Source organism: Pholcus phalangioides, unplaced genomic scaffold (genome assembly GCF_987345545.1).
Source record: "Pholcus phalangioides strain wild (caught in Gottingen) unplaced genomic scaffold, Ppha-v1.0 ptg000015l_1, whole genome shotgun sequence".
Taxonomy (NCBI): domain Eukaryota; kingdom Metazoa; phylum Arthropoda; class Arachnida; order Araneae; family Pholcidae; genus Pholcus; species Pholcus phalangioides.
Genome location: NW_028301608.1, coordinates 112,199,517 through 112,213,972, shown reverse-complemented (window position 1 = coordinate 112,213,972; position 14,456 = coordinate 112,199,517). Strand labels below are relative to the sequence as shown.

The 14,456-nt window shown below is 34.1% G+C and overlaps 1 protein-coding gene across 1 annotated transcript in view; it reads right to left on the bottom strand.

The window, feature by feature from the left end:
• Window positions 1–14,456, bottom strand: part of LOC149077613 (protein Obscurin-like) — a 218,920-nt gene that overhangs the window by 186,037 nt on the left and 18,427 nt on the right. The window contains exons 6-8 of the mRNA XM_089245168.1: window positions 12,809–12,928; window positions 9,614–10,019; window positions 5,621–5,775 (exon numbers count right to left, since the gene is read on the bottom strand). Coding sequence (XP_089101294.1) covers window positions 5,621–5,775; window positions 9,614–10,019; window positions 12,809–12,928 — 681 coding nt within the window. The remainder of the gene's footprint in view (window positions 1–5,620; window positions 5,776–9,613; window positions 10,020–12,808; window positions 12,929–14,456) is intronic.

Sequence of the window (14,456 nt, the reverse complement as noted above, 5' to 3'; positions counted from 1 at the left end):
CGAACTCCAAAGTTATCTTTTCATTACTGTGAAAAAAGAATGTTTTGTCCCGCACTGCCAGATAACCCCCAACTAAATATTTAGCTTTGTTGTATTCTGTTTTTTGGTGTTCGGATGTAGAAAATCATTTTTTCTCCACCGAGAGAGAGAGATAGGCTTTAGCATCCAGGTCATGCCTCAACAAGAAAGGCATGAAAATCTTCAAAAAATATAACTCAGCAGTTCCCAACATTCTTTTCGCCATGTCTCTCTACCTAAGCATCTTATAAAATTCTTATGTCCCCTTCAAGAGACACTGGGGGGGGGGGGAAAGGAGACGATCGGGAAGTATAAAAAAGTTAAAATGTTGAAAAAAAAATATTTTTAAATGCTGCTTTAATAAATTTCTATGAATTTGAAACGCTTTTTTGAAGGTTAAAAAGCTTGAAATTTCTTGGGGGAGATTCTCTGTACTCTACTCACACGTCAAATTAGCCTGTGTGCCCCTATAGAAGGAAGTAGGCCCTATTTGTACTCCTGTACCCTTTCTGTGACATATACAGTAGAACCTCTCGATAACGGACACTCATGGGACGGAAAATTTTGTTCGTAACGTAGGAGTGCCTGTTAATAGATAGCAAAATACACTGAGGCCCGTTTTTTGTTTTTTTTTTGACGTAATTTTAAAGGAGCGTTCGCTATCGTGAGGTGACCACTAAAAGGGGAATATTTTATGAGGGAGGTTTTACTGTAGTTTTTGCTATTTGGAAAAGGATCTCCTGTCCTCTCACGTGGAGGAAGCCAAAAATCTATCAACCTGGCCCAAAGTACGGGGTTTCTAACCTTTGAGACAGTGCGGGTCGAAAAACAGTTCCCTTGAAGCCTAATGGTCAATAATTCGTACTGCGGTATCTCTGTTCACACAGTGGCGTCTTAACAAATAAACCCAACGGGGCCCAAGGGCTTTTAGTCCCATTAGGGAGGAATTATTTTATATTATCTTAGGGAGGGATTATATTATCTCCCTATTTTTAATAGGGAGCCCTATATTATTGAAGAATTTTATTTATTAAGATAATTTTTTCATTAATATGAATTTTAATCAACATTTAAATTATTTTATTATCAAATACGAATTATTTCTTAGTTCGAGAAATTATTTTTTCATTAAATATATGAATTTTCATAAATCATGATCGCTCCCATTAAATCATCAAATTGCTCTCCCCCCCCCCCCCCTGTGGGGCATGGACCCCACGTTTGGAAGCAAGGATCTATCTCTAACTCATCACAGATGGTCTCTGTTATGAAGCTGCAACATTATGTAGGAGGATAGAAAGTGTTCTCTCCTCGCTCCCTCAATGATAGACATTTCCGTACACCTAAATCGGTCTTTGATCCATATACGTTTGGAAAAGCTTTTGCAATGATCTTCCTATAGTGAACGTAAATGTATCAAAAAAAAAATAAAGCTCTTTCCTCCAGTTCTTGATCAGTTTCTTTCATTTGACCAGATTCAATTTTTTTTTTCAGAAGGCTTTCCCAAGGAATCTATGAAGCGTATTGGATATAAAAAAATGGAATTCAAGATATACATTATATATAGCTTCAGTTTAACGGCTCACAGAAAGGGACACCTACTTACTTACCGAACACGGTCAGGCTCTGTCACTTGCAGAATTCAAGCCCCATTTTAATTCATAAAATTAAAAATTTTATATTCCCTCTCTCAATATACAAATGACATAAATTTACAAAAAATAATCCCATTACTACAGACATCCCGTCCAGTAGTTATGTTTAGCATTACGGCAGACTGCTCGGAAAAATATGCTCACAAAGGCTGAATAATATGAAAAAACAGGATTTTAGCTTCAAGGAAAAACAAATAAGTTCCGTTTTGGAATGAAAAAAATGAAAAAACACACACACACACACAGATCAAACCTTTTGCAACCAAATAATATGTTTTATATATATATGGAGAAAATGGGAAAATATTGTCACATTGCACCGATGTCCGTTCATCCCATTTGAGCAAAAGGGATGTGTGGTCACCGCACTTGCAAAACGGGCTTTTTGGATATAATTATCATCCGGTTATTGGTATCAGAAACCCAGAGTCCCAATGTGATCACATTAAGCGGCGCGGACTGTAGTTGATTATCTTGTTTGTGTGTTTTTATCGGGGCTTGCGGTTTTCGACGGCTCTTGGGTAATAAATGTCAATAGCAACGGAATCCTTGAAAGCAAAAGTTAAGACTCAATGATTTAGAGTTGTTAATATAAAGAAAAAGAACGAAGAGAGAGAGAGTGAGATCCCCGCACGTTTCACGATGAGATTTTCGCCCACCATTGCAACTCAGTTTAGCAACTTTGCTGAATCCGCGCGATTCTGTGTCTCCTCAAAAAACTTCTTCCGACTCAGCGACTGCTGGTGAGGAACAACAAGAAAGAAGCAACATCAAAAGAAAAGAGAATCCACAAACCAGAGCCAAAGACACTTTTTTGTGATGCGTTCTCATATCTCAGTAATTACTTGGATTAATACTTTTTCATTCAAGTTATATTTTTATCGCCAAACTTAATTTGTGCCCAATTACAGAGCGTATTATATAACCTTCAAAAAAATTCAGCCGCCATAAAGATTAGTCTTGCAAGTAAGAATCAAGAACAAAGATGCTTCTTCATAAACTGGTTCACTGCATAATTATAGTGTACATCTAATTCTACGATGAAAAATTAGAAATTTATAATAAAGCCTCCCGAACGTTTACTTCAATAATTTATGAACGAAAACGTTTTCTTTCAATAATTACCACCGTAGGAATCACGTAGTGATTTAGTCACTATGAAAATTGATCTTGCAAATAGAAATCTAGAACAAAGATGATTTACAAGAAAAATCATTGTTCATATTTTTCCAGGACATTTCGATGAATTTTCTCAGCTCATTCTTACAGTCACTTATTTTTCACTTGTTTTTTCTCTTGTAATATCACTTGTTTAATCGCATAATATTGTTTGTTTGTTAATAACATCTTTTTGTTGATGTGACATCTTGTAACATCTTGATGTTTGTCGATAACATCACTTGTTTAACTCATAATATCTATAGCCAAAATTCTCGAAATCTGTGGCTGAGGAATCGGGGAAACTGAATACAACGACGCACACACTGTCGCACACACGATGTAAACACTTTGTCTCGAGGGGACTCAAAAATACTATTATTGTTCAAGCAAAGTCGAAATTTATGGTGTTCAAATCAAGGCTGGGACGCGGATGTTCAATGGATTTAACGGCACTGGCATCTAACCAAAGTTTTTTTAGCTGGCTTTTACCTAAGAGAAATATCCACTCTTCCCGAGCTACGACAGCAAAATGTCTGCAAGCATGTCATAACATTGAAGGTAAGAAAATTACAAGCAAGGAAAAATTATCTCTCTCGAGTAATTGCAGAACCACTTCCAAATTTTTTTGAAAAGAACGAAGTTTTGAATGTAGATCGTGTGTGAATAGGATTTGAAGTCATCACAATCTATCCAATGAAGTTTCAATGAAAATTATAGGGCCATATTGTTCTCCTTTGCTATAGATAAATTTCGTGAATGCCAAATGGTCATTTGTAAGTTTTCCAGGAATTGGGTTTTGGACTTTATTTCAGTGATACACTCGAATTTAATTTTTTCTTTTGGATTTATTGCAGTTTCCTCAACTTTTTGTTTCTCGTCACCCCACCCCTTCTTCAGAAAATTTTCAACAAATTATAAAAAATCCATAGGATCCTATGTTCTACCTGTAGCTTCTATCGCCACTTTGGACAGTTTCATTGCCCACTTTCGGAAACACCGTTTTAATGAATCCCTGACAGCATGAAATCTGCTGGCAATCTCAAATTCAAATTTATACTTGCATCAATACAGATTCAAAAAAAAATTAGCCACACGGTTACAAATCGAATTTTCTTTGTTGATGTTATTTCAGTTTAGATCGACTTAAATGTTAAACATTTTTATTGCCATGGTCATTTGAAATCTTGAAAAGAAACATAAGTTGTACAGATCTGAATCTTACAATATTTCTCTATATTAGCTTCTTCAAATCTGAGCATTAGAAGACTAAAGTTAGAATCTGTAAATTCAGAAAATGGAGTTCATTTTGGTTTTTGGTCAATAACTTAAAAAAAAATTCGAGCACGTTTGCATTGTTACAATTACACATTTATAAAGTTTTGAATTGTGAGATCTCTTGAAAACCGCAGATTTTGTACCGTTTTCTTAAGCTACAGGCATTTCCAAATAATTAGATAAATTAAAGAAAAAGTATCAAATGCCGACGTAAATGTTTATCTCTTATCTTTAAAAGTTTTTAACTAATTTACATATTTTCAATCATATTATTCACTGCAAAGATTTGGCAAATTCACTCTTAGCTTTATAATTTTTCCAGCACTATAATAACTGAATGATACATTTAGCAAACGAATGAAAATTAATGTCAATTTTAAAACCTCGAGGAAAAATACTCTGAAAACTAGAACTTAATTTGATGAACATTTGAAAATCAATTATTTGAAATCCGGTTTCATATACAAGCAACGCACTTCTTTTTTAAATATTACGCAGTAAGTTTATTACGTAGAGAAATACTTTGTAGAGCTGGTATTTGGTGTGTAGATTTTATCCTATACTAAGAATAAGCTTTAGCATAGAGTAGTAAACCATTGAAATCATAAAAATATGTTAAGACATTTATCGAAACATTGGAATGATCTATGATTGGCCACGAATGACCTTTCGTTGAAAAATTTCTGATTCGAAACTTTGCACGGAGAAGCATCAATTGCATTTCATTGAAAGAAGTTGGAGAAATTTAAAAAGCCGAGAGAGGGGGGCTAATTGGGGTTTAAATTTAATCTCAACGTTCATCCTCCTAAGCGTGTGCTAAATCTTAGACCTATATACAGATAGGCCGCCGTATTTGTTATCCAGTATCTACTAATTGACCGAGATCCTGTATTCGTATACATGTTTACGCCAGATTACTCTTATCCATGAAAGCAGATATTATTCATACAGACATATAAATGAATAGGTAATAAAATAAAAACAATATATAGTAATTTCCAAACCTACCGGAACGTTTGGAAACGATTTCGTTCGATGAGTTAAGCTTGACTAATTTGACAAAATATAAAGTCGAAAAAAATTTCCAATTCACAGTTTTTGGAAGTAACCGCTTTCCCTTTGAGAGGAAAATTGAGGATTCATGTGTCATAACTTATCGGGAAAATAAAATCTATTACCTCAATATTTCAGTTCCAATAAAGTAATTATTTTACAGGTATGATAAATGTCTAGTCCTAGTCTCTCAGTGTTACCTGAGAAAATAATTTTGAAGAGCAATATTTTTGTTTTCTTTCTACAACAGTTTTGTAGAAAGAAAGAGGGTATTTCTTACAATAAACAGAGAAATAACTCTATAAAAAGTAGTCTGGGGTGGTCCGTGAACTTCAATATGAATTTGATGACGAATTCATTGCGTTAAAAAATATATTTAGATTTTTTTTTTAAATGTATGTATATTTCTAGAGGAAACTACAATTAACAGAGCAAAATGAAGTCATGCATATTCTGACCTGACTGTATTGTGATTCCGTCAAAGACGTCAATGTAGGCGCTTCTCTTATTCCGAGTCTTAGAGTTGGTGGAACTTGTTGATCTGCCACAGAGGCCACGAACTCTTCGGATACGTCCTCTTCGCCACATGTCGGTGTGATTGTGGTGCTGCCATCTGTAGAGGAGAAAAGGTAACCGATAGAAAACTTGTCTTTCGAAAAAGCTTAAATGCTACGCTAAATGTGATAAATATCCGGTGGTTGTGCATAATCGTCGACCATTGCAGTAAGTTTTATAAATTTCACTGCATTTTTCCCTTCACCGGTGATTACGCATAATACCCCAGCATCGTTGGTAAACTAAAATTAATAAATAGTACTGGATTCATCACAATGCCGTGTTGCTTATCTTATGGTGACTTTATCATCATTTATTACCAACCATGGCTTCAATGCACTATTGCATTTAATAGGCAGAGCGAAGGTGGACGGGGTATGAGCTGTTAAAGTTTCATCTACGGCACCCCGATATACGGGAGAAAATTCAAGATGATGAGATTTAAATTTTTTTCCCTTTTCCCAAAGAGAGTCTAAACAAAGACTATTCCTCTATGACAATCAGATTTTTGAGTTCATATTTACCAGGGCTTGGAATCGATTAAAATTTTTAACTGGTTAATCAAAAAATTTTAATCGATTAATCGAATATTTTTGTGACCAAATAATATTATTGGTTGCTATAAAAATATATTTTATTCATTACACTCAACTTATTCGGTAGATGTAAACAAATATAGGAATTGGTTAAGAAATAGAGGCCACCCGCTTCAAGCAATTTAATATGCTGAACATAATTTGCCTAAACCTGTAATTTATTCACTTTGATCTTGTCGTTTTTTGAAAAAAAGAAATCGGTAATTTTTTTGGTTATTATTATCCACTGATTTCGAAACTACTTGCGATTATTCTGTTTTTTTTGCTTTTGTTTTTTTAGAAACTCCTCCTCAAAGGTACTTGTGAGGTGATGCTTACAAGAATACGGAGAACTACTGTTCGTACTGGAGGAAATGAATTTTGGTAGTCTTTTTTAAAACTTCTTGTACATAGAACTTTCACAATGACTTTCACTCCCATCAAACTCAATTTGAAACTGAAAACATCAATTTTTATTGAATCTAAATTGATCAAAATATTGATTCAAATATTTTTAAATATGGTCACTTATCAAAATGTTATGTATAGAACACGATTTTTATGACATCTTATTTGCTTTTCCGAAAAAAATCGCAAAAAATTGCGTAATTCACAAACTTTTTTATTAAAAATTTTAATCGAATTGATTGATTGAGTCGATTAACTAAACTGACATTTTTAACTGTGATTAACAATTGATCGATCGATTAATCGGACCAGCCCTAATTTTACATTTTCGGACCTTTCAGTTTAAGATAAACGATTTATTTACAGAAAAAAAGATAGATTAGGGAACCGTATAAAGATTTAGATTTTTTAGTTTGTTACACACTGTATTTTCACTGTCAAAACTGGTACAGAGTAATTTTTGAACGCCTGTTGAGCTTTTTTTTTAAATTTTAATCATACCTTCTCGACGGACGATTAATGAGATAGAGGCCGTGCTAGCACTTACGGGACACTTTGTATAATGCGCATTATGTTACTTTAAGATGAAGGAGAATGGGAGCTCTTTTGAGCTCGGTGCTCTGTATAGCGTTCAACGAATCTCTCGATAACGAACACCCTTGGGACCGAAGATTTTGTCTGCTAACGGAAAGTGACCGTTATAGGAGGTCCCACTGTAGTAAAGAAAAAGAGCCACGGATTTCTCCTTCTTCAGAATACATACATTTGAATGCATAAAATAAGATTACAAAGTGTACAAAATCATGAGTATAGAGTATTATATGCGGTTAATAATGAAATTTACAGGGAGGAAAAAGAATTTTTTGAAGTTGCAAAATGTTAATTGATTCTTTTTATACCAAAGTTCACGGACAGCTTGACATTTTTCAAAAGGCCCCTTTGTTTGAGACTGGTTCCTCAAACTTTATACATTTACGACACTCTTGGAAAACGGATTATAAGTTGTCCGATAGTAATACGGATAATTTCCTGTATTTTTTTCTTTTCGAACGGAATTCGAAATGTGATGTTCCTATGCTATGTAACTATTCGTTTGGACACGTGACCCCTTTTTTTTTTGCTTTGTGTGGTGCGTAGTTTTGCTCAAGTTTGCCATATTGCGATGAAAGTGTCATCCGGAAAAACGCGTCGTTATTTTCTTACGATATAAATTTGTATTTCTTCTCAGGTTCCATTGTTCAACAACTTTAATTTGTTAATCATGATTTGTACAGTTTTAAATACTTTTTCAAATGCATTCATTATAATTCATCTGAATGAACTTGTGCCTGCCATGTCGGTTTCTTTAGTATATATGATAGGTTAGTTTCATGGCGTGGTACGCAATATTCACTGCGAATGTGTGAGTACCAAATTTTATTCTATCTGACCGGGTCTCTGGGCTCCACCCCAATTTTTTTTAACCAAGACAGAAGAAAAAAGGGTTTATTCGTCCGAAATGTTGCCCTAAAAATTTGTTTTTTCTTTATTCATCATGTGAATTTAGTTCAAGCCGAATAAATTTATTTTTTATTCGAAGTACATTTATTTTTAGAGTATATTTAGATTTTGGAGTATGCCGTCAGGTTTTGGAGACCATACTTACAGAGGGGCAATGGTTTGGTCGAAGGGGTGCAAAGAAGTGACACGCGTGCTCTTGATGGCACACGGGGCTTAAGCTACGAAGAGAGACTTTTTGAAAATGTTTTGGAAGAGCGCAGATATCGGGGGGATGTTTTAGGTGTTCAAAATTTTCAACGGGATGGATAAAATAGACCATGAGTTATTAATACGCCGTCAGTTAACTGCTTCGACAAGGGAAAACCAGTACCGATCGGTAAGGGGTATTTCTAGGTTGTGTTGTCGCAGGGAGTTCTTCTCTATTAGGGTTGTGAATGAATGGAATAGCTTACTCCCGCGGGTAGTGAATTATAAGACGATTGACACGTTTAAAAAGAAATACGATAAATATATTGGAGTAAATCGCGAGAAGCTATCCACACTTAGATGGGTTCGGTAAATATAAAAATATACTCGTTCAGTATATTTATATTTTATCATAATTATTGGTATTTTTATTGCTCTTGTTGGGTTGCTGTATTTTTGATAATAGCTTAGATATATTTTCGACATCCATATTTTTTATGGGCATTTTTTTCACCCACCTCTTGGGCATTTTTGTCTCTTATGTATTTTAAAATTAATTCTCAATTAAAAGTTTGCTTGGTTGAATAACTTTTTTGAACCAATAAGTTTTTGTAAAAATGCCTGTTAATTGTTGAGAAACATACGTTGAGGAAATCATTGGCCATATTGCCTTCATCTGTTGATAATATGGGTAAGAGGTAGACCCTAAGATAAAAGAGGTTTTCCATATTTTCGGTTGAGATGTGACGTGAATCATTATGTGTGTGTTTTTCTTTCAAAAACACTTCAAAGTATTTTTTAACTCCATCTGCTTTTCAGAATTTATCATACAGACCTCAGTAAAAATCACTGAAGCTTAGCATGGTCATATTACCTTAATTTGAAATATTACGCTAAGGCTGTACGAGACTGAAGAACTTCGAAGACACTTTGAAGTCATGCACAATACTCGTCTACAATTAAAGCCTTATTACTACTTTCGAGCATAACTTTGTGTCTGCAATATCTCACGCCATCCCGGACTTATTAAATGCCTTGGAAATTGTTATGGCCTACTGTGTGGAAGTCATTGTTCTGGAATATCACAATTCATAACTGGGTCGTTTTTAATTATTTTGTGTTCCTTAAGTACATTGCATGTTTTCAGTGTTTAAAGGTGGATAAAGGGTGCTCAATGATTCGACTTATTGGTAAATACTAATGATGATAACATCTTGAATAACTTACTCTGATAGCCGAGTTCCTGAGCATAAGGCACAAGATCAGCGGATTCTTCTGTGATGTCAGCGACACCGAATGGAGTATCACCGCCCAACGTCCTGACGCTTATCTTGTTGGTGCCATCTTCGGTTTCGAAATGCGGAAGATCTACGGATGTCGAAGAAATGTCTCGAGGGATGTCGAACGTCACTACGGATTCGGGTGGCCAAGGATAACTACGCAATGTGTTGTCGGTTACTGCTGTTATCGAGACGTTCGTTGGATTCGATCTACATCTCGTGGGATCGGACTCCTCTTGTCTGAGAGCGAAAGGGTCCCTGGACCCTTCTGATACTGCTTTTTCAGCCGAATCTGGGGAAGGAATCTCTGGAACGAGAGTTTCTTGACTCTCTCGCGTTTTACGTAGAGCTTCCTAAAAAATAACAAAATAAATTATTTTCAGTTTTATGTTCATGTGAATTCATTTCCATTTTCCTACTTTTCATCAACAAATGAAAATTTATTGAAATAAATATTACTTTTTTTATGTTGAAATTTTTATAAGTGTAAGAATCCAACAAAATATATACGGGGTGGTTATAATTAAACTGACGTTATACTCAGACCAATGCAGCGCCCATTCTGTTGTACGTATTTCGTTGAACTTGGAATACAGGTTGTACGGACCATACGGAAAAAGAAAACTGAATGGTTGGTATACAGTTTCACCTGGTGGTCGAAAATATAACTATTTTTTACTGCAGTTTTCTCTGCCCCCCGCCCCCGTTCCATAAATATGTATACCAAATTTCAACAAAATACGTCCTCCAGAACATGCGCTACATAAGTCCGAATAGTGTCAGTATAGCTACAACCACCCTGCCTTCATAGTCTCTGCCTTTTTGACAACATGAATGTGAGTGTAAAACTTCATTCCATGTTAAATTTTTCTTTCAGATTCCAAATGCATATATTCACCTCCTTTACATGCCAACAAAAATCCCCCTCGAAAACATTTCTCTGGGAAAATTTCTAATGAATTGTTGCAAGCAAAAAAGTGTGTGTATATGCGTGAACCTAACGTATTTGTGTTGTCAGAGTTATGTTTATTTGATCTTACACTGATAACTGTTTTTCATATTTTGAAGTGAAAAACGACAAATGGTTGAATTTCCATGTTTTGTAAGGATCGTGTTAAATGTCTGCATGCTCTCTGCGTATCTAACTACACCACGAGTTCCATAACTTGGGAAATAAATAAATCTGAAGTATTCAATTTCGATAAAAATTTATTATAAGTTTTATCATGCTTCACATTCTGTATAAAACTGTTTTCCCGGTCAATATCTCTATAATCGTTGTGACTTCAGAAACATACTTTGAATTTTTTTTTTTTGAAATGACGTAAAATGTTATAATTTGTTTCACTGACTTTATACATAAAGAAAAATAAAGGAATTGATCCTTTTTTTTATGCGGTCCCTGTGTGATAAAACTCCCAATTAGTGAAATGATAGGAACCTGCTCCTAAAATAATTTTCAAAATCTTCCACATCTTTAAATCCAATATTCATGAAGATACTTGAAGTTTACAACATTTATCAACGATGGTTGGGGTGTGGTTCACAAATTACTCTAAATTAAATCAGGCAACAATTATTGAAAGCAAAGTGTAAAATCACATCAGGCAGCTCACAGCTATGAGATAGGCCTCACTGTCCTGTAAAAACGTGTCTCACATAGTGATAATAATTGTTCCATAAAAAACTGATACGCCTATAACCCTTTCAGATCCGAGCATTAATTTTTTTTGGAATTTTCAAGATGTTTTTGCATTTTTGATACTCAAAAATGCATTAAAAACATAAATGGCGACAAATATTTTTCAATTTTTTTTATGAAGAAATAATTCCTTCGTTCAATTTCTTTTTCAGTCAAGATGATGTACGGTATATTTTTCCCAGAATTTTGTTGCTAAATTTTATGTAATAAATCGCATTTTCTGCTGGACGCCATCCTAAAAACTTCCCGAAAGTTCAACTTTAAGTGCTGCCCTCTGGTGAAAGCCCCAAAGTTCATATTTCAGTATTTTTTTGACTCAAAACTTGCATAATCCTTTTTTTACGTCTGGCTGAGGTAAAAACAAAAATTCTCTAGTGAGAAAAAGACGACCACCAGATTTGTGCATGCAGGGTCCGAAATGGGAGAAGCAATCAAACTCAGTTATAATGACCTCGGTTGTATTGGTAACTCAGCTATAACGTCAATAATCGGCAACTACGTACAGTTCCCACAGAGAATGATGTTAATGAACTTTTTTCTATTCATCCGATAAAAATGCAACGACCTCAAATATAGCGTCACTTTGTGACGCTTTCGGTCTTGTTTTAGATTGACGTTTTCCCAGGAGATTCCCAGAATTAGAGCCTCATTGCATTAATTGCATTAAGGGAATGTTCGTCTAAAATTCAAATGATGCCTAACGATTAAAAAAAAATATTACGTTTTTGACGCTCCCACTTGCTTGTTGGTATGACAATTATACATTGTCGTATTGTATTTTCTCGTAATTTTGTCCGACTATTTCTTTTCAAAATAGTGTTTACAAAAATCGGTGTTGGAGATGATTTGTATAATTCATAAATTACATATATGGATATATCACTATGAATAGAAAAATTCATATTTGTCTGCAGAACTTTTAAAACACATTCCAATTCACTGCAGACTTATAATAGCACTTAATACTTGGCTATTTCACGAGCAATAGAAAACATTTTTTGGTGAGAATTGGCAATGCTTTCGGAAGAAAAATATTTATGATAACGATTTCCCTTATTTTTTTCCCCGGTAAAATATGTTCACCTTAATCATAATGGAATAATAATGAAATAACAATTTCATGTAGTGTATTTGGTTGCATGTTATTGTATTTGTTGTACTTGAAAACATCAACCACGCATGTAACCACCACTCGGTTAACGAAAAAAATTCGTTGAATCTTCAAAGTCGCTATAACCGAATTTGGCTATATAAAGACTGAACAAAAAAATGTGCCCGAAATGCAAGTATAGTAGTTCATTTTGTATATTAAACTTCCCTCACATCAAGAACATCACTCGTGGAAATGATATTCGAGCTATTGTTGTATTATTACATCTCAATAATAATGACTGCCAAAATTCAAGTCCGATAATTATAGTGACGGGAGTGAACACTTACATCCAGTAGGTCATCAATTTCAATATCCGAGTCGAATTGTCCTTCGTCTTCTTTTTCCATGGTTATACTCCCAGTATGGTCACCCTGCGTACTGCTTTGAGTTAGATCTTCGATGATACCCTTACATAGCAAAAATCAGAGAAAAAATATAGTTTAGATGCAGAAACGTACGACTGAGTACAAGATGTGCAAAATAATGAGCACATTATAGTGTTTATTTATTCGTATAGAAGAAAATTTCTTTATCAAGTTATTAACAACATGCATCTGTCTGTACTTTGTGGAATGTGCACTAGTTTTGAAGAGAAATCGATAAAGTCAAGTTTTATACTGGCGATTTTTTTAAATTTCCAATTAATTTTAAATATATTTTTTAAAAATATTTCTATTTCTGCACTGCTATACAGTAAATTAGCCTTGTCCGTATATTTTTCGGAAATGTTTCAATTTTACCAGATAAAACGTGAAAGAATGTGTTGAAATGCATTAAAATTTCACATCATTTGTGCATTTATTAGCATTATTAAAATACAACGATGGAAATACAAATACAAATAATATGGGAAGAATATATTTGAAGTATTTCTCAATTAATATTTTTATAATCGAATAAAATCTTCAAGGAAACTATTTTTACAAAACATCATGACGGTCTTACAATTATGAGTATGATTTAGTTTGGAGAAAAATGAAGATGAGTTGTAACCGAAATTAAAATATACAAATACAAATGCAACGCCGCAACAGGCAAAATATCCAACGAGGTGGCTGAGAAAAAGATGCCCATAACAAACATGGATGTCATATATTTCAAAAATACAGCAACCCAATTAAAAATGCAATTACAAACAATATATACACATGATGAAATATTATACAATGCCCATAAGAATACTTATGGTTGCCTTATTCTAAGTATGGATAGCTTCTCGATTTAACATGTTTATTGTATTTCTTTTTAAACGTGTCAAATCTCAGTAATGGTAGAATAAAATGATTTTGGCATCATTTTAAAATAGGTATTGTAGTTCGCTCTATGTATATATCTAGACTGTACGTGGGACGTCGTGAAATTTTGGACGTAATTAATAGTTTACTGGGATTATGAAAAGGAAATGAACTCTATTTAAAACTTGATGCATAAAAAAATTACAATTATGGATTATTTTTAGATAATTTGAATGGAAGTTAACGAAGTGAGCTTGTAATAAAGAAGAAAATAACATTTGCATTATGAAATAATTTGGAAATATTATGGAGAAACTATAATTTTTCTCTATAAAGTTATCGCAGATAAGAAAAATAAGAAATTACAATCCAATAAATTTTCGATTTTAAACAATTGCTAATTCCGGAAGTAAAGGATGAAAAAACAGTTAAAAACAACATTATGTATAATATATATGTCACCGCCGAAGCCCAAAATTGGCCAAATCGTGACCAGGCCGGTCACTTCACGAATTGGCCAATTTTGTTAAATATTGACCCGACCAATGCCCGAATTTCGAACATTGGCTTCACGAAGTGGACGGTGATTCCTGACAAAAGACATGATTCGGGGTCACTGTCAAGTTGTCGTATTTTTTCGTGATAATTATGTCCATGGTGGTTATGGCAACCGATCAAACCGCAGTCACGATGCTGTAAT